Source organism: Callithrix jacchus, chromosome 9, assembly GCF_049354715.1.
Source record: "Callithrix jacchus isolate 240 chromosome 9, calJac240_pri, whole genome shotgun sequence".
NCBI classification, from domain to species: domain Eukaryota; kingdom Metazoa; phylum Chordata; class Mammalia; order Primates; family Cebidae; genus Callithrix; species Callithrix jacchus.
The window spans coordinates 35,424,612-35,452,200 of NC_133510.1; the positions used below are offsets into that span (position 1 = coordinate 35,424,612).

The 27,589-nt window shown below is 34.1% G+C and overlaps 1 protein-coding gene across 18 annotated transcripts in view; it reads right to left on the bottom strand.

Annotated features, from left to right (window-relative positions):
• The window catches only part of LRRK2 (leucine rich repeat kinase 2), a 152,957-nt gene that overhangs the window by 82,975 nt on the left and 42,393 nt on the right, over window positions 1–27,589 (bottom strand). For all 18 annotated transcript variants that reach the window (XM_078338018.1, XM_078338022.1, XM_035255810.3 and 15 more), the window contains 9 exons: window positions 20,315–20,459; window positions 20,046–20,185; window positions 17,050–17,178; window positions 16,806–16,976; window positions 11,402–11,660; window positions 8,079–8,267; window positions 2,252–2,370; window positions 1,056–1,125; window positions 331–548 (listed from right to left, as the gene is read on the bottom strand). In XM_078338018.1, coding sequence (XP_078194144.1) covers window positions 331–548; window positions 1,056–1,125; window positions 2,252–2,370; window positions 8,079–8,267; window positions 11,402–11,660; window positions 16,806–16,976; window positions 17,050–17,178; window positions 20,046–20,185; window positions 20,315–20,459 — 1,440 coding nt within the window. The remainder of the gene's footprint in view (window positions 1–330; window positions 549–1,055; window positions 1,126–2,251; window positions 2,371–8,078; window positions 8,268–11,401; window positions 11,661–16,805; window positions 16,977–17,049; window positions 17,179–20,045; window positions 20,186–20,314; window positions 20,460–27,589) is intronic.

Sequence of the window (27,589 nt, forward strand, 5' to 3'; positions counted from 1 at the left end):
TTACCTAATCTAATTTAAATAGTTTAAGTTGTCTTACTTGATTTAAATCATTAAAGGTATAATCAATATACACTTGATAGTCTTTAACATGTACTCTGTACAGAACCTAGAATTCCTTCTAATCAGATCTGTTTCCATTGCCTGTCCTCAAAGATGTTCCGGAACATCGCATAGACTAAGATAGGTGTGCAAAAACCACAAGAACAAGGGAATTATTGCCCAGTGAAGCAAAAGTAGAGTGTTCTTTTGAATGACTTAGTCATGCAAGTGAGATACAAATACAAAAGCTCTTCAAATGTCTTGAGAGTTACAAGGATGAATTAAATTTACTTCACATAGCTGTTGTGGAAAGCTCGTGAGTGCATTCTGGTGAAGCTCCAGCTTTTCAAGATGCTCCAAATGACCACTTAGACAGCATTTCTGGCTTAAGGCATCAATATCTCTTAGTTCATTTGCTGAAAGGTCTAGTGATGTAACATATTCTCTCTCAGACGCCAGAGAAGAAATACTTTCTGAATGCCTCATATGGGATTGAACTTTTGATGACCCTTTTGTCAAAAACAAACAATGGAAATATAAACAAATCATTTAAATTCATGTGGTAAAAGTTTACTGAGCACCTCCTAGTAATCAAGCTTTCTTCAAGGCATTGAAGATTCAGTAGAAAACCAAACTATGTAGTTTGCATTCCAGTGGCAGAGATGAACAGTAAATAAACAACATTTCATCAGGTGGTGTAAGTGGCGTTAAAAAAAAAAGAAAGAAAGAAAACTGGAGAAGAGGATGAAGAGTGGCATTGGTGGAGGTATTATCTACATTTCAGAAAATTTGCAAAAAATGTATTAAAGTGTTATATAATATTCAGGAAAGGTAAATTTTTAAATATATATTTCATTTTTCTACAGCTTATGGAAGAAATCATTAGGTAAATACATATTTAGATTATGTAAGATGAAACTGTCACCAAAAGTATTTGAATAATTGGAGGAAATGCAACAAAACATTGCATTCTGCCCAAAATATCTATGTACTTATGATTACATCCAAATACTTACTGAGTGAATCATCTGAAGATAATATTTTCCTTTTTCTCCTCAGTAAATCTTCATGATCAAAAATGGGTCCCTGTTAAAAAATAATGATGTATTGCTGTCATTTGTTGGAGAAGAGGACATTTTTATAAGGAAAGAAACACAAAATTTTAATGGGCTTAAATGGTATTTATAATAAGGAAAAAAAATAGGCAAATAAAAACTAAGAACCCAATTATGAAGATAAAAGAAAACAATCCAGTTCAGTGCTCAAATGACCTTAGAAAGACCTACTCTTTCTCCTTTGTTTTAAATATAAGGAAACTGAAAAACAGAGTGGTTGAGTCAAAAAGCTATATACATATAATTTCTCTCATTAATCAAACTACTTTTTATAACTAAGCTGTTTACATAAATTTGAAAGAGCATACATAAAGACTGAGAGCAAAGTTAACCTATTCAACTATAGTCATTCATTTCACCCATCTTAAAATCTAGAATTAACATAAAACAACCCTCATATGTACTCAGCTATAATCAAAATTAGAGCATAGGTTAGAATAGATCTTCCAAAGTGAACCTGAAAATAAGATGGCTCCCAATTTTTTCAACTAGAGTTATCAAACTCCTCATGCAAATATGGCATAGTCCTGCCATAGTTCAAAAATAGACAGTAGGTTGAAATAATAACTGTGTCTAAAAAATTAAATGACTTTCAATACACTAATATATATATATATTTTTTTTTAATGAACAATGAATGATACTATGCTACTCCATCTTGTTCAGTGTCCTTCAGACTTCTGTCTGGTTTCTTAAAAATCACCATAAGATTTCTAGCTAAAGTATTCATGGGACCAACCCACATCATTAGGTACAGGTCTAGCTTGGGCTCTTTTCAGACATGGAGCTTTGAAAAGAAGGAAGAAAATCATCTTGAATTGTACTGTCAGTACATATATGTCCCAAACAAAGTCATACCCTACATACTCAAAAGACTACAAATGTGAATTTAGCATCATTTACAACTTATATGTTTTCATGTGTGCGTGTGTGTGTGTGTGTGTGTGTGTGTGTCTGTGTGTGTGTATAAAACATTTCAAAATTACAGTTTTCATGCATCAGGGAAATCCCTACCAATTGTTCCTAGCTTTGACATAAATCCTAGTTATCAAGAGAATGTCACCAGCAAAACACAACATAATCACAATTTAACTTACCAAAGAATTGGAATGCCTTTGCAAATTTGGTGAACAACGCTGCAATGCAAGATCTTGGTAAAATTCTCCTACACTAATTGAATTTGATTTCTTTTTCACAAGGAATGAGCCTTCACTTCCTATTTTAAAATGATAAAATAACATGAAGGTGAGTACGAAACGTTTACTCGATCATAAGATCCTAGTATCATAGTTCAATCATGGAAGATTAAACCTATTTTTATTAATGGAAATTTCACAGTCCATTTCCTCTGTAAAATCCTTAAAATAGAGATTGATAAGCCATGTTGGTTTTCACTTTAAAAAAATTCAACAACATTTTTCTTCGCCCATAAATATTTATGGAATGGCTGTTACAGACTAGACACTGGTTAAGCACTGAATAATAATATGCAGGAAAAAAATGAATCCATTTCTGAGAGACACTCATAGTCCAGAAGAAAAGAGCCAAATCAATCAGTGGTTACACATGCTATACCAAATACATGTGTGTACAGAGAGCAGAGAAACTTTGTATGCCATCTGATCAATGTGACAACTTTCTGTTTTTCTGAATTTTTTTATACAGACAATTGCAATGAGGTCCTGCAGACTGGGAAAGAGAGTGGGTGAACTACCTGAATTTTTCTTATGAATTTTTCAAATCTTGCTTCAAATGTTATAATCACACAAATTATTTAAGTCAGCAATTTTGAATATATTCCTATTTGAATATCATATTTCATGGTTTCTTTTATGGAATGATATTAAAATAAACACAATGAATTTGGCTGGCAATAATTATTTTATGAAATAAGGAAAAGGCAGAACTTTCAAAATAATATATTTTCCAGAAAAAAATCAATAAATAAATCATATTAAAGATAAACAATGTGAATGCATTTGTGAAAAATTATTTATGGTTTTTAATTCACCTACTCTTTATCTTAGAAAAACAAAGAATTCATTTTATGTCAAAACAAAATTATAAAATCTACGTATCCAAAAATCACCTTTATGATATTTAGTATAAATCCTGATATAAACAGTTCCTGCCTGATTCATTACAAATTTAATTAGTTCTATAATTTAAATTGTTTTAATGCTTAAGAATTTTAATACAATAGAATTTATAATAACAATTACATAATTATAAAGATCATTCAATTATAATTATCCTACTTTATATGTTTGTGAAATGTCTATTAGCACATTATCTGTACAAGCAGCATAGTGCATTTTATACTTATTTTATGTTAAAATTTCTAATGCTTTCTTTAAAAATACTTGAAGAGAGTTCTTTCAGGCATGATGGAGTAACAAGTGTGAACTTAACCTACTGCCATAAACAACAAGAAAACTGGACAAGTATATTAAATGACTGAATGCAGATACTGGTCAACAGACAGCATAGGACTATGTAATACTGGAAAGAAGGGAAACAAATTATGTGAGTCCTATATCACTCTGGCCTTCTGCTTGGAGATAATTTAAGGGCCATATACATAAGAAGAAATTTAAACAGCCTCATGGCTTTCCTGAGATGAGGACATAGAGATCAACATTTATGGAGACAGATAGCTGGGAGTTCTGGGGTAGTTACAGAAAACGAGCTCCAATTATCTGCATATGGGTTTCTGGAAGATCTGCACAAGAAACGTAAAGGGAATCCTACCAGAAGAAGAAAATGATACTAACTTGCAAACTTAGATTAATATAAAATGGTTACCTCATTAAAAAATGTTTTAAATATACTTCTTAATGTTCATATACCCAACAACAGAGCTTCAAAACATACAAAGCATAAACTGATAAAACTGAAGGGGTGACCAACAATTCCTCCATTACAACTTCAATAATTGTCTTTCAAATGCCATAAATAGAAAGAAAAATCAGTTAAGTCACAGAAGACTTGAGAAATTCTGCCAAACAATTTGACCTATTGATTTGACCCAATAACAGCTGAACACACTTTCTTTTCAGTTGCATATGGCACATCACCAAGACGGACCATATGATAATCTATAGAGCATGTTCCAATAAATATAAAAGGATAGAAATCATCAGAGTAGGTTGTCTGACTACAAAAAAGTTAAACTGAAACCAATAACAAGAAAATTATCCAGAAAACCTCCAAATATTTAGAAAAGAAGTAACACTCTTCTAAATAACTCATAAATCAAAAAAGTCACAAAGGAAATTAAGAAGTTTTTAAATGAATGCAAAGATGACATATCAAAATACTGGGATGCAGTGAAAGAGGTATCTATAAGGACAGATACAGCCTTAAATAAATGTTTTGGTTATAAAATAAGAAGGTTCTAAAAACCAGTGTCCTAACTTCCAGATTAAGAATCAATAATTGAAATAAAAATAAGAAAAAGGGAAGAACAAAGATAAAAACACAAGTCAGTGAGAAAGTAACAGAAACAACAGAGAAAATCAATGAAATAAAACTCTGATTCTTTGAAGAGATCAATAAAATTAATAAACTTTGAGCCAGACTGAACAAGAAAAAAAAGGAAAGATACAAATTACCAATGTTAAGGATGAAAGATGAAATATCTTCAATCATTAACAGGATAATTAAATAATTATTATAAGTAACATTAAACAAATAAATTTGGCAACTTATATGAAATGGACATATTCTTAGAAAGTTCTAAATTACTAAAACCGACTTAAAAAGTAAAAGAAAATCAAAATAATCATACATATATCAAAGTTATTAAATTCTTAATTTTAAATATCCTCCCTACAAAAATTTAAAACCTAGATAGCTTTTGTTGGTGAATTCTCTCAGATATTTAAGAAGAAAATACCTTTATACAAACTCTTCCAGAAAATTGTGGAATTGGAAACACTTCCCAATTCATTTCAAGAGGCCAGCATTACTCCCATAATTACAAGGAAGCATAAAACTACAGATTAATAACTCTCACAGATGCAAAATCCTTAACAAAATTTTAGAAAATAAAATTTAATGCTATGTAAAAAGGATAATGTACCATAACCAAGTGAGATTTACTCCAAGAATGCAAGTTGGTTTAACATTAGAACATCAGTCAGTGTATTTGACCATTTTAATCAAATAAAGGGGAAAATATGAATACCTCAGCAGATGCTGAAGAGCATTTTTCAACACCCATTAATGATTAAAAAAAAAAAAGGACTCTGAAAAAATGACCAGTAAGAAGCTTCCTCAATTTGATGAAGAGTATCTATGAAAAAATACAGATAATGTCATAATTATTGATTAGACACCGAATATTTTTCCTCTAAGTTTGGAAACCAGGGAATGATGCCCAGTCTGACCAATTCTATTCAACATAGTCCTGGAAGACCTAGCCAGTGCAAAATGACAAGAAAAAAAAAGAAAGACATATATATTAGAAAAGAAGTAGCAAATTTGTCTTTATAACCAAATGGTATAATGGTGAACAAAGAAAATCCTGTGGAATCTATAATAAGGTACTGGAACTTATAAGTGAGCTTACGATGTTTAGAGGATACAAAATTCATGTAGAAATAAATAAATTGTATTTCTATATATCAGCTGTGAACTACTGGAAATGAGAATTCAAATACAATACCATTTATAATAGTATCAGAAAACATGCAATACAACACGTTAGAAATTATAAAAGACTAATTGAAATATATATCACATGCATATGTCAAAGGACTAATTATTAATATATTAGTTCCCTCAAATTGATTTATAGATATAATCCATATAAATTATTTATATATTAATTATGTTATAAATTATATTAAAATAATATATAGGTAATGTGAATTAATTCATAAATTAATGATATATAAAATCTATATGTGGACTTAATTACAATAAAAATCCCAGCATAAAGTTCGTTGCTTCAAAGTTTATATGGAAATGGAAAAAAACTAGACTAATAAGAACAATTTTTTTAAAAGAACACCAGAGGACATACACTGCCTGATTTCAAGACCTGCTATCAAGCTAGAGTAATCAAGACAGTGTACTATTGGCTTAAGTATAAGGTATAAATCAGTGACACAGAATAAATAATGCTAAAATAGAACCATACTTAAATAGTCAATTAAAGAGAACACAGCTTCCATTAATTTAATGAGAAATCATACAATATTTTCAACACATAATGTTGGAACAACTGGATATCCAACAGAAAGAAATTAATGTCAACCCTTCATTGACACATCACACACAAAACTCAACTGAAAATGTTTTAGACCTAAATGTCAAACCTGAGATTTTAACACTGATAAGATAAAACATAGGAGAAAATATTCACAAATTTACTATTTAAAAAAAATTTATTAAGTGGGATAGCAAAAGCACAAACCATAAAAGAAAACACTTGGAAAACTGCATTTCACCAAAATTTAAAACCTCTTCTTTTTGAAAACTGGAATTAGTAACATGAAAAGACAAGCTATGACTGGGAAAAAAATATTTGCAATACAGATACCTGCCACAACTTCTATAGAATATATAAAGAACTCCTAATGTAAGACAACCCAATTAAAAGCAAAATATCTGAACACTTCACACACAAAAATAAGAATGGCCAATAAGAACATGAAAATATCCTCTACATACTTAATCAGGGAAATGAAAATTACATCCAAATGAGTTAAGCCTCCAACAGAACACCTTGAATTAAACTGACTGAAAATATCAATTACTAACAAGGATCTAGAGCAACCAGAATGCTGGTGGGGGTAAAACATAGTACAACCACTGTGAAAAATAGCAAGAGACAGAAGAGTATTTACTGTATTATTCTATTTATAAAACTAGAGAAAACATTAATTTAATCTACAGTGTCAGGAAGCAAATGATTGCCAAGGGTCAAGGGCAGGGGAAGGGGATGTTTACAGTGAAGAGGCATGAAGAAACTTTCTTGAATGATAAAATATTGCATACTCTAATAGTGATGAGGACTATATGAATATATTAATTTTCAAAGCACATGAAAATATATACTTAAAGTGAATGCATTTTATTTTATATAAATATATATATTTTAAAATCAATATATTATTTTATTAATTTATTAAATATATTAATAATCATATATATTTTAAAATTATATATTATAAAAATATATATTATATATATTTATATCAATTAATACACTTGATTTCTAAAAAGTTTGACATGAGACACAATATTGTAGAACAACTCTCATTTTTTGCCCTCTCAAATATCCTTATTCTATCACCCAAAATTTTCAATCATACTATATTAATAACAAAGCCCTTCACTCCATTTCTACCAAACTGCTTGTGTTAAATATCAGCCCTAATCACTGTTACGTATTTTGCCATATTAATTTTTTAAAAACTTATCTCAGGTGAGCTATTAAAATATTAATCTTGTGTTAAGCTATAATAAAGATAAAAACATTTTTTATTAAGCATTTCCTGTTTGCTAAGCATTGCTGCAGACATTTTACATACATTTTCTTCTAATTATTATGTATAACCTTCCAAAGTTGACATTATGACCTTTAACAAGGTTAAGGGGCTTACACAAGCCACCAAAGGAGCTAGTCAATGACAGAGTGTGGAATCCCATTTAGTCTAGTCAGAGTTTACCCCCTGCAATATTAATCATTAACCAATTAGTCAGCATCACATTTAGAAGCAGAGAGACACAAGACAAACTTCCTTGACCCATTGCTTTAACCAGAGTATAGTAAGCATAACTGTTTGCGATAATAAACACATTTCTACTCAAGTTTTCCAAATTATTTAAATCAGTTTTTTTTTCAGGTCCTATTGTTTAATGTCAGTGTATAAATATAAAACATAAAAGAATTAATTTTTTTATAATAAATACCTTCGCTATCCAGATCATCACTTTGAGCAAACACACTGTCCATAGAAGAATCAGGAATAAAGGTCCATTCATCAAATTTATGCAGCACATCTTCAGAAAAATTTCCATTGCTGCCTAAGGCTGCTCCTTCTTCCATAGCACTTTTCATCTGATATCTGATCACCATTCTTGCTAGTGTAGATGCTATATCTGAAAATAAAGAGATACATCAGCAACTTAGAAATCAATAATTATGCAAAAATAAGCATACATAGGACCAAAGTTCTTATGTATTCCTATGCTTCTAGAGGATATTTCTATTTTTCCTTCCAAAGTCACCTTACAATAGTGATTCTGAATAATTAGCAGGTGGCAAATCATATTTTTTAAAAAAACATAACAATGTATACAATGCTTTGGTGTAGATTACAAAATTGAATCTCTATGGAACTAACTTTATCCAGGAAAAGGCCTAGGCTTTGAAGCCAGACAGGCCTGTGTTCAAGTCATAGCAATGCCTTTTGTGAGTTATATAAGCTCCTTGCGTGACAGTGTCCTCACCTGGAGAATGAACATGACAATATAGACAGCATATGCTGATGGGAAAAGGTAAATGAAATGATGCATATAAAATGTTTAGCACAATGCTTAAAACACAAACAACGCTAAATAAAGCATGTTGTTATTTTTATAAAGTTTGCTGAGTGATTCATTCTATTGGGAAATTTGAAGGAATTTCAAAGTTAACACTCTTCTTACAACGTCATTACATTTTGTATTAGCTCTACTATGAAGAAACAAATTGGCAGAGTCCTCATTGTTCTACACACAGCCAGGAAAATTTCTTCAAATATTACTGTCAGAGCTCATACACATGTATGTCACTCAGTCAAATAGTACCTGAAAAATGTTTTAAAGTAATGATCCAAAATGTTCTTTACTCAGACCAGCTGCCAATGAAATCACGGTTATACCCTCCAATTAATCAAATGACATTACTATGTTTTCAAATTGCATAAGACATGTCAATGGTAAAAACTTCATACAGAACAAAGAGAATATAGTGAATGATACATCTCCCTCCATCCCTCCCCATGTGCTCACAATTCCTCTCCATCAGATATTGAAGATTAAAGTAAGCAGGTTTCTCGCATGAGACTAGTTTAAGTAATGAAACATGGGATCTAACCAATCTATTCCAAAGGCCCCAGAGACAACCAGAGAATTCATTTTGAGAGAGTTTTATTTCATATTCAAACTTTTATGACTATCTTATTCCAATTGCATTTTCATCAACATTAGCATACTAAAAACACTGTTCTGTGCTCTTTTTTTTTTCTTTTGCCATGGAGTAATGTAATCTTATCAGGATATTAAATTTGTTACATGTTCCCTCCCCCAACCCCCTCCACCAATGATCACAAAGCATTCCACAACATGAATGTACAGTGGTTTATTTGAATAGTTTCTTTTGAGGAATACTTAGGTTTTTTATACTCTTTTTCTATTATAAACAATATTTTAATGTGCATTTTTGTATATAATTCCTTGTGTATATTGAGAATCTCTGTGTCATAGATTCCTAACAGTATATTGCTGGGTCAAAGAGTATGTATTTATATTAAAAATATTAGTGGATATTGCCAAATTGTCCTCAGAAGAGGACAATTTAAATTCATATAAATTTATGAAGCGTGTTTCCACATGTGCTTATCAATATCAACATAATGTATTACACAATTTTTATTTTTTGTCAATATTGGATATTTAATTCTAAATGATCATTTGCTATGTGCAAAGCGTTAGTATATATGGTAAGGTTACAACCATGAACAAAATTGACACTGACTTCATGGTACTAATATCTACCAAAAAGTAGATTATAAAAATGAAAAAATTAAATTATATAATGTGGTGAGTGGCAATACAGGTGAGAAATAAAGTGCTATAGGGTCATGTAAGAAAACCTTCCAGACAGATGATGGTGCTGAGACAGGAAGAGTGAAGAGACAGCCAGGTGAAGAGAGAATTTAGAGTTAAATAGGGAGAGACACAATGGAAAAAGCCTGGAAGTAAGAGTACGTGAAGTATTTGAGAAACTAAGGAAAATTCAGCCTGATTGGAACTTTTAGAGCCCACTGAGAAGTTGGAAACCCTGATGTATAAAGGCACCAAATTCCATGGCTGGGTACTTTTCTCTAGTAGCACTTAGCTATCTGGGTGAAAGTGAGGGGAAAAGTAAACTAGTAGACTGACCAAAACTGGAGTTTTGCTACTTAGTACATCATAAAAATGGGAGAAACAAACATGGTATTTGCAAGACGGTCCCTAAGGTGATGAATCATGGAGTATGATGACCACTGGGAAGAAGACAGGCATGGGACTGCATTGACAGGGAAAGCTGGGAGCTCACATGTTAAAAACACGTTTAGTGTGAATAAACGAGAGTTCAAAAGACAGAAATGGTGTCAGAGGATGGTAACTTACCATGAATACACATAATATGTAGAAAACACATATGAGCTTGAAAGCATAAAGAAAATGCATTATTTAATAGAAATATAACTATATTCTCAGTTAAAAATGCAAAGTAAATATGTCTGTATGCTTTTACATACATTTGAATGCATATGTATATGTAAGCATATAAAAAGTTCAGAAAACTATCCATATTAATTACTTATAAGGGATTAAAGTAAGGTATTTTCGTTTTCTTTTTTATAATTTTATATTTACTTATTTTTAAAACAGGGATGTCTTACTTTAATAATAAAAAATACAATATATTAAAAGGTAGCCCCTCAAAAACATTCCACTATTCTGCTCTATTTTTTATTATTATTTTATTTATTTATTTATTTATTTATTTTGAGACAGAGTTTTACTCTTGTCACTCAGGCTGAAGTGCAGTGGCGTGATCTTGACTCACTGCATCCTCCATCTCCTGGGTTCAAGCGATTCCCCTGCCTCAGCCTCCCGAGTAACTGGGATTACAGGTGCCCACCACCAGCCCAGCTAATTTTTTTATTTTTTGTAGAAACTTGGTTTCCCCATGTTGGCCAGGCTCGTCTGAAACTCCTGACCTCAGGTGGTCCACCTGCCTTGGCCTCCCAAAGTGCTGGGATTACAGGCGTGAGCCACTGTGCCCTATCTGCACTATTTTTATTAAATACCTATTTGCTATCTCATAAATAATTTAAATGTGTCTATTTCATAGCCAAAAAAAAATCCAAACCTTTGCAAAATTTTTGCTTAACGGCTCTCAGACTGGCATAAATAAGCACTACAAGACTAGTGACTTTAAAAAAATACTAGTAAAAATAAAATATTCTGTTGATACTTACTTGTTTGTTTCCTTACATTAGAAGTCTTATCTGGAAATAAAGGACCAAGCCAAGAAGGTTCAACTTTTCCTATACAAAACCCTCCAAGGCAAATGCTATTGTTGGCCACATCCAGGGCCAGCCTCCGTAAGAGCAAGCTGATGATCTGACTGTCGCCTTTCCCAATGCTTATCGTCAGCGCTTTCCGTACATCTTGTTCACGAGATCCACTATTCAATAAGAGTTCCACCAATTTGGGACTACTCTCTTTCTCACATACCTTTTAAAGAAAAAAAAATAAGTATATTAAAAACCTACATTTCTTCCTTTTAGGAGACTGGCAAATCAAACTTGGTGTGATTTTTTTCTACGTCTCCAATTTAGAATGAAACCAAATAAAACATGGCAAAACTGATCCTTGAATAGATTGGGAAATTAAATGATATTAATGCCATACATATCAGAATAGCATGAATAATCTGCCACATGAGAGTCAGTTTTCAGGAAACAAACAATATTACATGGAGACAAAGCTCCATAGGCTTGGCATCAAGATCTCTGTTTACATCCAGACTCCACCAATTAACCACACTTTCTGAGCTTCTGTCTTCTCACTGTAAGATAGCTGGGAGACCAGCACCTTAACACAGTAAATGCTACTATCCTGCCTTCATTTGTGACATAGAATAACTACTGTAGGATATAACTATTAATGCCACAGGCAAAGGACAGTCATTACTCCTATCTGGTTTTCCTGAGCTCCTCAGGCTAAGCATCTGAATTTCCTCAAAGATATACCTCGTCTCTCTGAATGTTATGTTTTCAGAACCTGTGTTCAGGGTGGATTAGCCTGCTAAGTGCCAAAAACTAGAACAACTGAGCAAGCCAGGAGAAGCCTTAGCAACCTGTGGCAATGCACACTGGCCCTACTCAGGAACGGCTTTGAAAAGGAGATAGACACTAGAAAGGTGCTATCAACTAGAAGACCAAGATAACGGGTAAAAGAAATAATATCCATCAGTTACTGTGTTAAATTCTGTACACATGTGATCTTTAATCTTGAAAAAAATCCAATGGCATAGCAATTATTACTCCCATTTTATAGATTAGTATTTAGAAAACACATAATTTGTCCCTTATAGCTGGTAAGCAACAGAGACTTGGATGTAAAGCCAAATCTGCTGGCTTCAGGACCTCTGCTTCTTTCATTACCCAAAATTAAACACTGAAAAGAGAAAGAAAGGAAGACCCAAAGATCCAAAGTGCCAACTCAGAGGAAAAAGATATTGGTACAGTTTTTGAATTTTCTAGAATTAAAGTGTTTCCACTGGATTTGAGGGGACATTCATGTATGTGGTTGGAAGGCACCAACTAAATGCCCAGCAGTCTCCAAGTTCACCCACCTTCAACCCATCCTCAAAGTCACTACAGAGCTATGATCAAGTTACCATCCTCTTTTAAAACCTTCTAACATGCTGCTGCTTCAGAGCATTCTTCCAAACACTGCATGTAATTTTTCTAACTCATTACCTTTTATGCTCTTTCTATTACCCTAAATGCCTTCCTCTACTCTTCACCCAGCAAAAAGGTGTTCATTCTTAAAAAATTGTCTTCAAAATTTTTTGCAGAGAAGTCCTTGCTACCAACCTCTCAGACCATACATACCATTTCTCCTCCAGGCCCCCATCCATTTTTCTTTTAATATAGTACTAAGCACACAAACATACATACCCATATGCTTTCTTACTAGAATGCAAAGGCCTGTATATTACTGCAATCCAAACTCTACCCCTGAAGCCTAGCACACCTAGGAAATATATTTGATATAAATAGCAAATTATAAAAATTCTCTTTAAGAGATCATAGCAAAATTAAAAGGAAAGGAGGTAGAAGGGGAAGGGGGGAGGGAGGGAAAGAAGGGAGGGAGGGAGGGAGGGAGGGAGGGAAAAAGTCACAAATGCCTTCTCCTGTAGCCCAGTAACCGTTTTTCTCTAAGATATATCACTCACTTCTTACTTTGTATTAAAGTGATTTATGTTTTACGCTCACATCAATGCCCCTGACCCATACCGTCCTGTAAAATCTTGAAACAAGGAACTGCTTTTATATTCTCTATTAATTATCTAGCACTATGCTCTGCACGTTATTGTGGAAGGAATTTTCCTTTGAGAATCCAAACTAGCCAAGCTGACTTCAGGCACATGTGCCATGAGGAGAGAGCTACATGAGAAAGTGAATCTGAGAAAAGAAATAAATGCCAGCAAAAATAAGAGTTAATTTCTTCAAATTCCACAGTCATTGCCTTTAGAATATTCACATGTTTATGAAAGTAACTTCAACTTCACAACAGGAGAACACTATTGCTCACAGATATTTATTTTTACTTTTAAATAATAATGATTCACAATATAACTAAAGATTATCAAAAGCATAATTTCTTATCCCTGTAATCTTTCTCTCATCATCTAATTTACAATAAATGCAGCAATCAAAACCAAATTATCCAAAATGTTATTTTAGAGTAAATGAACACCACTACCACCACTACCATGAACCTGCTGTGTAGCCAAGAGATTAGAGCAGGCACTGTGGAAGTGGGTTTTGCACTGTTTACCAGGAGCTTGTTCTTAGGCCAGTTACTTAATCCCTCGGTGCCTCAACTTCTCACTTGTACAATGGAAGTAACATTAGAACCTATTCGACCTATTCATAGGTTGTGGGGAGGATTAACTTGGTGTAAAGTATTTGGAGTAGTGCTCAGGTGGCAATGAGCATGAAAAAGGTATTTGGTTTTGTTGTTTGTTTTGAGTGAGTCTTGCTCTGTCACCAAGGCTGCAGTACAGCGGTGCAATCATAGCTCACTGCAGCCTTGACCTCCTAGGCTCAAGCCTTAGCCTCCTGCCTTAGCCTTCTTAGTTGTTGTGTTGCATTGTATTGTGTTGTACTGTACTGTACTGTACTGTACTGTACTGTACTGTATTGTATTGTATTGTATTGTATTGTATTGTATTGTATTGTATTGTATTGTATTTGACAAGTCTGGCTCTGTTGCCCAGGCTGGAGTGCAGTGGTGCAATCTCAGCTCACTGCAGCCTCAATCTCCTGGGCTAAAGTCATCCTCCCACCTCAGCCTCTCAAGTAGCTGGGACTATAAGCAGGTACCAGCATGCCCAGGTAATTTTTTGATTTTTTTGTAGACATGGGGTCTTACTATGCTGCCCAGGCTAGTCTCAAACTCCTGAGCTCAACTGATCCTCTGCCTCGACCTCCCAAAGCACTGGGATTATAGGTATGAGCCACTCTGCATGAAGCTAGGACTTCACGTGTGTCCCGTCACACATGGTTTTTTCTTTGTTGGTTTGTGTTGTAGAAATGGAGTCTCACTATGTTTCCCAAGTTGGTCTCAAACTCCTGACTCAAGGGATCTGCCCACCTCAACACACCGAAGTGTTGGGATCACAGATGTGAGCCATTATGCCCAGCCTCATAATATCTTCATATACTTTGCTATACTTTTTCCACCATGATTTGACAAGTTTTACCTTGAGATTTCTATCCATGCATTTGCATACCCAGTATTAACCCTCCATATTCTTTTCTACCAATCATGTACATTCCATTATTAAACTCTCTGCAGAAAGCCTAACACAACTGTACCCTTGCTCTATATAGTTCTTCCATAGGCAACCTCTTGGTAAATGAAGAAATAGTCTTGATTACCTTATTTTGCTCTGGCACAAATAATGTACGTACGATAAATTCATCCACAAGATTTAATCAGCGTTTATTATTTGCTAGATATAAATAACCTCTGACAACTGGGATAATTTTTTTAAATTTAATATATAATCCTTGGATTTAAGATTTTGTTTTAAGAAGAAAAGATAAAAATAAGCACATACAGTTCAAAAGAATATGGGAAGAGGAATAAAATAAAGATCTTGTTGTATAGACAGATTTGGATGAATTGAAAGAAGAGTTAATGATTTCCTGTGGGGAATGTAATACAGTTGTACTCAGGTGCTTTTAGGTAAGTTGTTTCCTTAAATGTGGACTTGGAAAAAGAAGTTTCTTTTAGTTCTTTGGTATTTTCAATTAACATTTGAAGGGGGAGTTTCTTTTTACTTCTTTGGTATTTTCAATTAATATTAATGCAATGATCTGCCCGAAAAAGATGCACAGTGAAAATGTACTAAATTATTAATGGAAAAATTTAATTATCTTTAATAAAGAGAAGCTACTATTTTTAATGTTACTTGCTTAAAGAAAATTTGACTAAATTCAAATAATTAGAATGTTTATGTGATTTTAATGCATAAATGGTGCATGAAAATGGGTTACAAATTCTGTTTCTTTTTATGTTGATTACTAATTAGTACTAACTTAATCTTAAGAGTCAACAAATTGATTCCAATCCATAGGCAAGGAGGAAATTAAATACAGTAAGTCTTAAAAAGTAAGTTATTGGCAAACATAAAACTTTACTGATTATTTAATAATGTGTATTAAGTCACTACATAATTGCTTTGTTAGAAATATTAAATTTCTAGAAAGTAGACATAGTGCTACCTGAATGCTAGTATAAACTCTAACACTTAAACAAATAATACAAATCTGAAATATGAGCAATGAATTTAGTAAGTATTTGTTGAATACATACTGTATATAAAGCAATGAGTTAGATATTCTAAATGATATAAAGATGAACACTGTACATGGTTATTTTCATACAACTCATCAAGTATACAAGAGATATGTATATATTTTCATGGACTGACAGAAGAAGTAAATCTTAATTTTGTTTGGAGGTTTGGAGGTGTGGGGAGGACTTTATTAAAGAAAATTATTTGAATAATATTTTGAAGGAAGAACAAAGCAATCATATAGATATGTGTTTGCATGGTTCAGGAGGGAAGGGAGAAGGAAAGAAAGACCACAGTGTTACAAAACTTTGGCCAATCGCAACTCCTGTCCGTGTGAATGGCACCCACAAAAGTGTGCTGTCCACAGCCTACATAGCTGTGTGCAGTAGCCCTCAGGGGAGAACTTTCTAGAATACAAAAACATCCAAAAAAATGGTTAAAAAATCATCAAAACATTTGAACTATGTGTTTTGTTGAGTGTATCTGGAGAACAAGTTTTAGAGATGCCAAGTAAGGAACACATTTGCAAAGTTATTTATCAACTTAACAAGATAAGTAAACAGACAAAATGAAAGATAGGACTGGATAACACCTCAAGGACCCTATTATTTCTGAAATTCTATAAATCTAAATCCCTACTACAGACACAAGCAATTGCAATAAACTGGTAAATTTCTGTAGTGAAGAATAATGTGATGTAAGTAAGAGACACAGTGGCAGGGCTCTTACTTACATCCTTTAAGAATAATAAGCAAAGACACAGTGAGGCCTTGAATATTTACCCGACAAATTAAAGAAGTTGCCTCCTTTGCTTGATTGGCATCTGCTCCCAACAGAAGCAAGCATTCAACCATGAAGCTGTTATTCTGATCACAGGCTCTCTCTAGCATCACATTTTTTAAGTCATCATCCATAGCTACTTTTGCAAAACACTTGCAACAGAGGTTTAGAAACTAAAAAAAGTGAAAATGAGAATTAGAGTCAGCTAGTACATAACATTTAGGATGCAAGTGAAAAACGTTGTACCTGTTGATCCTTTTGTTCCATGATATTGGAAGACATCTGATGGAATATTACTAAGTTAAATGAATGATCCAGCAGCAGCTTGGAAAAAGATGCTGACAATTCAAGGATTGTTAAGATTGTCTGAAATCCCTGAAAGTATAAGAAAAAATAATAAAATAAGCAAGTATAGGCAAAAAGAATAAATAGTATAAAGCAGAGAGAGTTTGTATATGAAACGATACCTAGAATGTTCATTTAACTATATCTATATTGGGTTTGTGCTTTGAAGTATTTATCCTATAAATAAATACTCCCTCCTCTCTCATGACTAAGAAATACAGCAGACACAAAGAATAAAATGCTACTTAACAAACCATCCTGTAGCAAAGCAGGAAAAAGAACTAATCACCACAAATTTGTTTTTCAAAGGTGCTTGTCTAAAGCTATAGCTATAGGATGAAATCCAGATATTAAACAGGATTAATACGGTTGGATCAGCAGAGCTACACATCAATAGAGTAAAAATTTTTATTATAATATTGAAGATTAAGTTCTCCAGAGAGTCTAGCATATCCCCCAACTTTTTGTGCTGTCTTCTGAAATGTTTACCTCAAAGAGACTGATGTGAACTCCTACATTTCATTTATGTTGAGTGTATGTGAGAAGTGCTGAGGGCCCTCTGAGGATTACATTCTAATAGAAAGTTATGTACAAAGAATACCATTACTTTTTAGAACCACCTTAAGCACATCCCCAGAATCTGTCCTCTTCACCTACATGTTTTAAAGAAAGATTGGGCTTTTTACCTTAGCATTATTTAGCTTGGGCAAACCCACCGAAGACCATCTTAACTTCTTAATATTTTATTACCTCTAATACATACTAATAAAATTGGCCAGGTGCCATGGCTCACATCTGTAATCTCAGCACTCTGAGATTGCTTAAGCTCAGGAATTCGAGACCAGCATGCTCAATATGGCAAAATCTTGTTTCTATAAAAAAAAAAACTTTAAAAATTAGCCATGTGTGCAGCTATAGTTCCACCTACTCAGGAGGCTGAGGTGGATCACTTGTGCCCACCCAGGAAGGTGAGCCCAGTAGACAGAAGTTGCAGTGAACAGTGCTTGCTCCACTGCACTCTAGCCTGGGTGACCTAGTGAGAACCCATCTCAAAAAAAATTAAATTAAGGTAAATCATCTAAACATTAAAATTATTACTTTGAAAATCATCTAAACATTAAAATTATTACTTTGAGTTCTTCAGATGCTGAGTTTCTACAAATACTAACATGTGATAAGCAAAAAAGTCTCAGTTTTATGTGTGTCTGAGGGGCCAGGTGGTCCACCTGCCTCTGGAGGTCTCTGAAAACAAATGAATGCTGCAGCAAAGCAGGTCATGGAAATACGCACAAAGCACATCATTCAAATTAAAAACTTTTAACACTGAACTGAAGGCTGGGTGCAATGGCTCATGCCTGTGATCCCAACACTTTGGGGGAGGCTGAGGTTAGCGAATCACTTGAGGTCAGGAGTTCAAGACCATCCTAGCCAACATGACAAAACCCCGTCTCTGCTAAAAAATACGAACATTAGCCAGGCATGGTGGTGCACGCCTGAGGCAGGAGAAATGCTTGAACCCAGAAGGCAGAGGTTGCCATGAGCCAAGATTGCACCACTGCACTCCAGCCTAGGCAACAGCGTGAGATCCCGTCTCAAAAAACAAAACAAAACAAAACACTGAACTGGTTAAATAAAACATGTTGGCAGGCCAGATTTAGCTCATAGAGATCCTAAAATTTATGCCTAGATGAATTAATTCAGAGTAACTGGAAGTTCCATACCAGCACAAAATCCTTTCCTTTCCTTAGGATTACTTTTAATCAATTATATCTTGGTTTAATCAGCCTAGCCTGAAGCACATTATGAAAAACAGTTATAAAACACATTGCTGTTAATAATCTAAGAATTTTGCATGTTCATAACTTTATCATTTAAAAAAAACTTTACACACATTCTCTCATTTATTGATAATGACTGTGCAAAGATTAGAGACCAGATATTTTTATTCCTGGTCAATGCTGCCAGTTATAAAAATACTTCCTGAGTTGGCCAGGCACCATGGCTCACACCTGTAATCCCAGCACTTTGGGAGGCCGAGCAGGGCAGATCACTTGAGATCAGGGAGTTCGAGACCAACCTGGAAAATATGGTGAAACACCATCACTACAAAAAATACAAAATTAGCCAGGCCTGGGAGTGTATGCCTGCAGTCTGAACTACTCAGGAGGCTGAGGCATGAGAATCGCTTGAGCTCAGGAGGCAGAGGTTGTAATGAGCTGAGATCCATCACTACACTCTAGCCTGGGTAACAGAGTGAGACACTGTCTCAAAAAAAAAAAAAAACTTAGTGTAGTTTATGAAAGTTGCAAACTCCATAACCAAGGAAGAAACTCTTTAAACTACTTGTTTTGCTACAATTTAAAAAAAAAAAAAAAGCAGAATTTATTCCTTAATCTCCCCTGAAGTAACTCCAGGCCAATATCTTGAATTCCTTATAAAGATGGTTATTATATATCATGTTTTAAATTTTGCTTGATGAAAAATGTTAAAAACATTTTTTCCCTGCTTGGAAAAAAATCAACAAGCAAAATCACTAGAAGTAAGCAACCTACAGTAAAACCAGAGAGTGACAAACTGAAATATTTACAAATTCTATTTATCAAAAATCTAAGCAAATAAATCCAGCTAGCTGGGATTTCTTAGCACATTCTCTGAACTTTTACGGGAAAGATAAATGGTGAATAATCATGCCGATTTTAGAGATTTAATAAGGAAACATTGGATCTTAAGAAATTCAATCCAATTTTCTTTGTCTTGTACAATTTAAGTACTACAAAATGATAAATGGTTTTCCTTTCACTAGAATACTCTTTCCATGCAAAGTGGGAATTATACAAACTGCTCTGAAAGCGAAATTTGCACAAGTTCCCAAATTCTTTTCAAGATAACGCACATACTTTAGTCTGTACTTCGGCAACATCCTTAAATCGTTGTAAGCTGGAAACCAGAATTTTTGCTAGCAGATGTCCAGTTCCTAGGCATAAGTTCTTCTTTGTAATCAAGCATCCTATAAGACTTAAGCCCAGACATTGAATTTCTAGAATTAAAAAAAAAAAAAGAATTGTTTTAAATCTCAAAACTGAAGAAAAATATTTAAAGACACCTACTCACCAGCTAATGGCTTACAAAAAATCTATTCTAAATCCTGAGTTCAAACTCTGCTGACCTTGGTCATCTGGATACATCTGCAGTGTGTGAAGCACCGAATCCATAGCACCTTCCAGGGATAACATCTCTAACGCATCAGGAAAATGTGCAATAGAAGAAACCACTTTTAGTCCACATTTCTGAATCCCAGGATTTCCAATGAACTAAAATCAAAAGATTACTTGCTGTTAAAAATGAGATCTTAATGCTTACCTTAATTAGACCAGATATAGACTGACAAAATATAAAGTAATCCAAATACAAATTAGTATCCTTGATTTTTGTTTTCTATAATACTAATTATTTATATTCATTATGAAGGATGAAAGCTAGCATTTTAACAATTATCGAGAACTTGTTCTGTGCCAGGCATTGTGATAAATACTTTATAGGCTTTTTTTTCATGGTCTCATGAAATCCATACTGATATCATTCTCATTAGAAGATGAGTTTATTGAGGGTTAGAATGGTTGAGAACTATTCCGAATGTCCACACAAACTATAAATTGCAGCAATAAAACCAAACCAAATATGTTTGACTCCAAAGTCTACATACTTAACCAATAAAATGCAAATGCTGCCTCTCAACATAGAAAATATTGAGAATTACTCTTTACTGCAAGTGGTTTGTATGCCTTATTTCATTTATCTCCTCAAAAGCTTCATGTAACAGGTTTGCCAAACTTTAAAGATGCAGAAATAAGAGCTCAATTCATAGAGCTAATAACTATTGGGCCTAGGACTTGAATATAAATGTGTCCACCTTAAAAGCCCAGGATCTTAATTATGACATCATCCAACCTCTTTAATCTGAATTTCCTCCAGAAGATGTGACATTCCATTATTTTAATAGAAGTCACTTCTTTGTCCAAGCCATAGTACTCATCAACGAAGAAAAAACTGCAACATACATCTAACTTTTTTTTTTTTTTAGACAGAGTCTCATTCTGTCACCCAGACTGGAGTGCAGTGGCACAATCTCTGCTCACTGCAACCTCCGCCTCCCAGGTTTAAGCAATTCTGCTGCCTCAGCCTCCTGAGTAGCTGGGATTACAGGCAAGCACCACCATGCCCGGCAAATTTTTGTATTTTTAGTAGAGACTGGGTTTTGCCATGTTGGTCAGGCTGGTCTCAAACTTATGACCTCATGATCCGTTTGCCTTGGCCTCCCAAAGTGCTGGGACTACAGGCATGAGCCACTGCACCCAGCTACATCTAACTCTTATTCTGATCATCTCTGCCTTTTCACTCACAAGCAATACACTCCAAACATCTACCTTGACGTTATGCTCAACTCATAGCTTTTCTTTCAAAAATTATAATACCATCCTTCTCAGGAATTTTTCTTTCATTTAGATGATATTTTGCAGACACTAGTTTCACAATACCTCCACTCCAAAGATGTGATGGCCTCCACCACAGATAATCCATAGAGCTGAAATAGCTTCAAGTCAGACATCTTTGACCAAATTCTTCTGCCTTCCAAGCTTTCTCATTTCTGTACTCTCAGTGAACAAATTTCTATCCCTTTCTCACTCTAGTCCCCTAAAGCCTCTCAATTATCTTTATTCTGCTATCTTTTCCGTAGAGGCTGATGAGAAGCATCAGTTTCTCACCCTGTGTCTTTCTACCTCACACTTTTAATTGCTCAGCTTGGATATCATTTCATGTATCACCTTAATAAGACATTGTCTCCCTGGACATTTTTTTTCTGTCAATATTTCCATCTTACCAACTCCCTGAGTAGTAAAAGCACATCAGCTTCGGGACCAATTAAATTTGGGTTTAAATTCTGTGAATCTGAAAACCGTTAAATAAATCTACGAACCATTAAATGTATGAAGTAACAATTACTCAGACAATTACTACTCAGAAGTGGTAAGTAAAAGGTGGTATTTTTATTCAAGAACTATAAAGAAATTCAAAGTCGTGCAAAGTGAAATTGGGAGGATGGTTTCATGTGTGTCTCAGCTTCCTCACTTCTAAAACAATTCTAATAATGCAGGCTTGTTAGTTACAAGGATGAAATGAGATATCTCTGTCCACAGAATAAACCTTGAGATAGTAATGATCACAGGTCGGGCCTTGAGCTAAGCACTGTCCTCAGAGATGAAAATCTCAAGAGTTAATGTGAGACACTCCCTTCATCGGCCCTCTCTTTCATCAAGCTACCACTTTTCTTCTATTTCTAAATACAAGAGGTAGACTTATTAGTAGAAACTCTACTCCCACTACCTCCATGTTCGCTCTACCCTTTAATTTCATATAATCAGACTTCTTTCCTAACCACTCTGAATAAAAACCATTCAAAGAAAAAAGTCCAATAACAACTTAATTGGTGCTTTCCATCCTTTAATTTCCATGACATCATATTCCCCTAATTATTCTCAATCTTCAAAACCATTCCTTTACCCATGTCGTTTACAATCTCTTCTTTCACTGCCAAACCTTGTCCAAAGTTCTTTTTTATCTTCTATTCATGGGTGGGAATTTATACACTAATATGACTTCAAGTCACAATAATAATAGCAATGACCGCAATAACAATACCAAAACCTGTGTAGCACTCACTCTGTGCCAGACATTCTTTTAAGTACTTCATATGTATTCACCTACTTAATCCTCCCAAAACCTTTATGATGTAGACACACTACTGTCCCGAAGGCAGATGAAAAAAATCATGACAGAGACCTGTAAGCACACAAGACAAAGCACAAGTTTAAGCTTTCTCAAGTTCTAAGCCCAGATTTCTTTTTGCTTGATGACAGTATTTTAAACTCAGAATTTCAAGGCCAAAAGTTTACTATCTTCTACCAAAAAAAGTCAGAATGTCATTCGCAACTTTCTGCTTGATTAATAGTACCAGCATTCCTGTGTGGCAGGCAAGGCCTGCTTCACAGGTGTGTATTTGTACAATCATACACGGCTTCATGCTCAGAGAGCACTTGCTTCAATGACCTGTTGTCACTCTTGAAATATCCTTAACACTTTTCAAATAAGGAGTGCTCCCTTTCCATCTTATACTAGACACTGAAAATTAGGGATCCACTTCTACTCCCAAGCTCAAAGTGCATCATAGGTTTATTTTTATGCTAAAATTATATCAAATTGATATTTACAAAGCACTTTCTTTGTCCTTCATATCTCTACATTAAAGAAGTTTCTACTTAGTTACTGGTCCTTTTACCTGGAACTCCTCTAGGTTCTAACCAGTTCAGTCCAGGTCAGTGATAACTAACGACTTACAACAGATAATCTCTGATTTGTCTATGCAAAAAGAGAATTTAGAGTGTCACATATAACATGTGATGGTGAATTAATACGCTGATAATTTTAAATATGAGCATTTTACTAGCTAAGTATATTAAAAAATTAATATTTATATATACATATATGTATTATATAGGGATAAATATCGTGATATTTACAAGCCTACAATAGAATTTCCTCCACTTATCTAATGCTCCATCTTGAAATAGTAATTTATTGGATTGGTGCTCAAATAGGGATTAAAATCAATTTACTAGTGTCTACTTAGGGGGTGTTTTTCAAGTGAAACTCTGGAAATGCCAATAGAAAAATGGCAGTACCCTACCACCTATGCTTTATTACTCTCCAAGTTTTTTTTCAGAGAATCCATAAACACTGAAATGGTGAGCTAGCCAGCTCAATGGAAAAACATATACGCTGGCCTCTTTCCTAGCCACTAGCCTAGTAGATTAGCCAAAGAAAAGAAAACAGACTTACATTCCCACATAATTTGTGTTTTGTTTTCTCCCTTTATCCTTTTTCCTCTTATAAATCTTGTCTTTGATATTGATAAATAAGCTAAATGTGCGGAATGCTGTCCCTTGTCAATGAGTAAATTGCATACTGATAAATACTGGTCTCTGCATTAGTCTTTGAAAAATTGAAAGATTACGACAAAAGACATCCAGCATCATATAACCAGTAGCCCCAAAGAAGAGAGCTAAAATAATGAAAGAGAAAAATATAGATATTTAGGCTGTACACAGTGGTTCACACTTGTAATCTCAGCACTTTAGGAGGTCAAGACAGGATTGCTTGAGTCAAGGAGTTTGAGACCAGCCTGGGCAACACAGTGAGACCCTGGTTCTATTTTTGTATTAAAAATAATAACAGTAAGTAAGAATATCCAGTTCTGCTCCCAAACTCAAAATGCACCATAGGCTTATTTTCATTTTAAAATTATATCAAATTATATTTATAAAGCATCTACCTTTGTTCTTAATATCTTTACCATATATATGTAAATATATGTGTGCGTGTATGTGTTTATGTATATGTATATAAAGATCCAATTCAAGAAAACCTTCCTGGAAAAAAAAATTGAATGTAGGCTAGAATGAGGATATCATATCCCAGGACTAACACTGAAATATACCCTGATAAAGTGGCTGGATTTCAAGAGAAAAAATCCTTTCAGCAGCCAGGCAAAAATATCAAAGCGCTTAGAAGTAAGAAACAAATGAAGCTGGCCTCAGACTCTCCACTAAGACATTCAGTACTAGAACACAGTGAAATGTCTACCAATACCTCAAGGAAAAAAAACAGTATTTTACAATCAACAAAACTCTTTTTTAAAGAGTCTAAATGTAAAAGCAAAAACAATAACAAAATATAAACATTAAAATATTCAGGTAATTAAACTGTTTAAAGAAATTTAGACAACTAAAAGATTAATGGAAAAACAGTAACAGAAGGACTTGAGATGAAGACTGATTTCAAATAACTGTAGGAATAAGCTAAACGCAAACTTAGGAAGTATAGTTACAAAGCTGAATATAAATATTATCTACCCCGTCAATGTGGAGTTAATTTATTGAACAAAAGTAGGTGGGAAAACCAGAGATAGTGAAAGTGCAAATGCTCTGATTTCCTCATCTTTTGTAGCCAGGGGACAAAAGATACTTTCAAATGTAATAGTAATAACTTTAACATTTATTGAGTGCATTCTATGTGTCAAGGATTGTACTGATACTTTTGCATGAATTATTTTATAAAATCTTCAACAACTCTAAGTAAAAAATCAGTTATTATCTCCATTTTATACATAATAAAACCAAGACATTAAGTATTTGTCCAGGGTGCATAGTCTGTAAGTAGTAGTGTCAGACTGAAATTCAGATATCCCAACTCCAGGAACCACAAACTATTAGAAAATTTTATATAGCTAAAGCTATATATATATATATATATAAAAGTAGGCTGAGCGTAGTGGCTCAAGCCTGTAATCCCAGCACTTTGGGAGGCCAAGGTGGGTGGATCACGAGGTCAAGATATCGAGACCAACCTGGTCAACATGGTGAAACTCCGTCTCTACTAAAGATACAAAAAATTAGCTGGGCGTGGTGGCGGGTGCCTGTAATCCCAGCTACTCAGGAGGCTGAGGCAGGAGAATTGCCTGAACCCAGGAGGCGGAGGTTGCAGTGAGCCGAGATGGCGCCATTGCACTCCAGCCTGGGTAACAAGAGTGAAACTCCATCTCAAAAATAAAAAAAAATTAAAAAAAAAAAGCAAACATATAATTTGCTACAATTGGGTAATGAAAGAGAGGGAGAGGACATAAAGAGGTGGAAATATACCAATTTTATCCAAAAGTGTGCATAATGTGTCAACAAACAGGAAGGAAAAAATGAATACCTGGGGAATACATTCATACACATAAAAAATTGAAGGTATTTCCATAGCAGCACATTAGGAATCTCACCTCATTGTTTTTTAATATTGACATAGGATGATATAATTTGGAAATTGTATAATTTATCTGATTAATCTCTATTGATGGGTATTGTACGTCAGGAAAGATTAAATTAAGCAGCAATAACAATCTCAAAATTTTATAGGCTGAAAAAATAATAAGTTCCATTATTGCTCATGCTACATATGTGTTGCAGGTCGGGAGGGGACTCTGCTTATTGCAGTCCCTCAGGGACCTCTACTGATGGAGCAATTACTGTCTCAAACACTGCAGGGCGTTGTTCTGAGAGAGTATTCTGTAAGATGCCTCACCAGCTATTTCCTCCATTTACAACTTCCTGACCAAAACTAGTCACATGTTTCAACCTAACTACTAAATACTATGCCAGAATCACCAGAAGGTGGAGAACTAAAAATATTTGGCAAGCAGCACGAATGATTACCATGTAAGCATTTAGTTGGTTGCCACATTTTTAATTATGAATCATGCCACAGTGAATAGTCACGTCTAATAATCTTTTTGTTCATGAGCAAGTACATCTACATTAAAAATTCTTAGAATGGAATTGCTGATCAGAAAATATGTGCATTTTGATTTTGATAGCTATTACCAAATTTCCCTCCAACAAGGTGCTTCATTATAATTTGTTAATAACAATTATAGTTGAAACTTTTAATATGTACATACACCAATTTCATTACAGACTTTAAATCTCATCCATCTGTAATTTGTTTTGGCAAAAGGAGTAAGATATTCAGCTTCCTTTGCTTTCCCCAAATGGCTGCAGTTAGTTATTCCAACACAAGTAATTGAGTAATCTATTTTCCTCCCAGTGGTTGAAAAATATCATAACATTGCACATTTTTATTTGAGTCTATTTCCTGAGCCACCATTATGTGGCACTGATATGTCTCCTCTAGTGCCAGCATCACACCATTATAATTACTAAAATTGTATACATTTGATTATCTTTTGGAGTTAGGCCATATGAATTAACACTCGTTAAAAAAATTCTCCTGATTACTCATACATATTAATTTTTTCATGCAAATTTTACACTAGCTTACTTAGTTCCAGAAAATAATATTGTTATTTTTAAAAAGGGTTCATAAATAGATCAATTTTCATTTTTAAAACTTTAGTCTTTTTATCAAAAAAGATGTATCTTTTCATATATTCAACTCCTCTACCCCTAAGCTTCATAGGTTTTTGTAAATTCATCCTGTAAACCTTAAAATTTTACTTATATGCAATTCTTTTTTGTTTTTTTTTTGAGATGGAGTTTCACTCTTGTTACCCAGGCTGGAGTGCAATGGCGCAATCTCGACTCACGGTAACCTCCGCCTCCTGGATTCAGGCAATTCTCCTGCCTCAGCCTCCTGAGTAGCTGGGATTACAGGCACGCGCCACCATGCCCAGCTAATTTTTTGTATTTTTAGTAGAGACAGAGCTTCACCATGTTGACCAGGATGGTCTCGATCTCTTGGCCTGGTGATCCACCCACCTCAGCCTCCCAAAGTGCTGGGATTACAGGCTTGAGCCACCGCGCCCGGCCTTTATGCAATTCTTTTT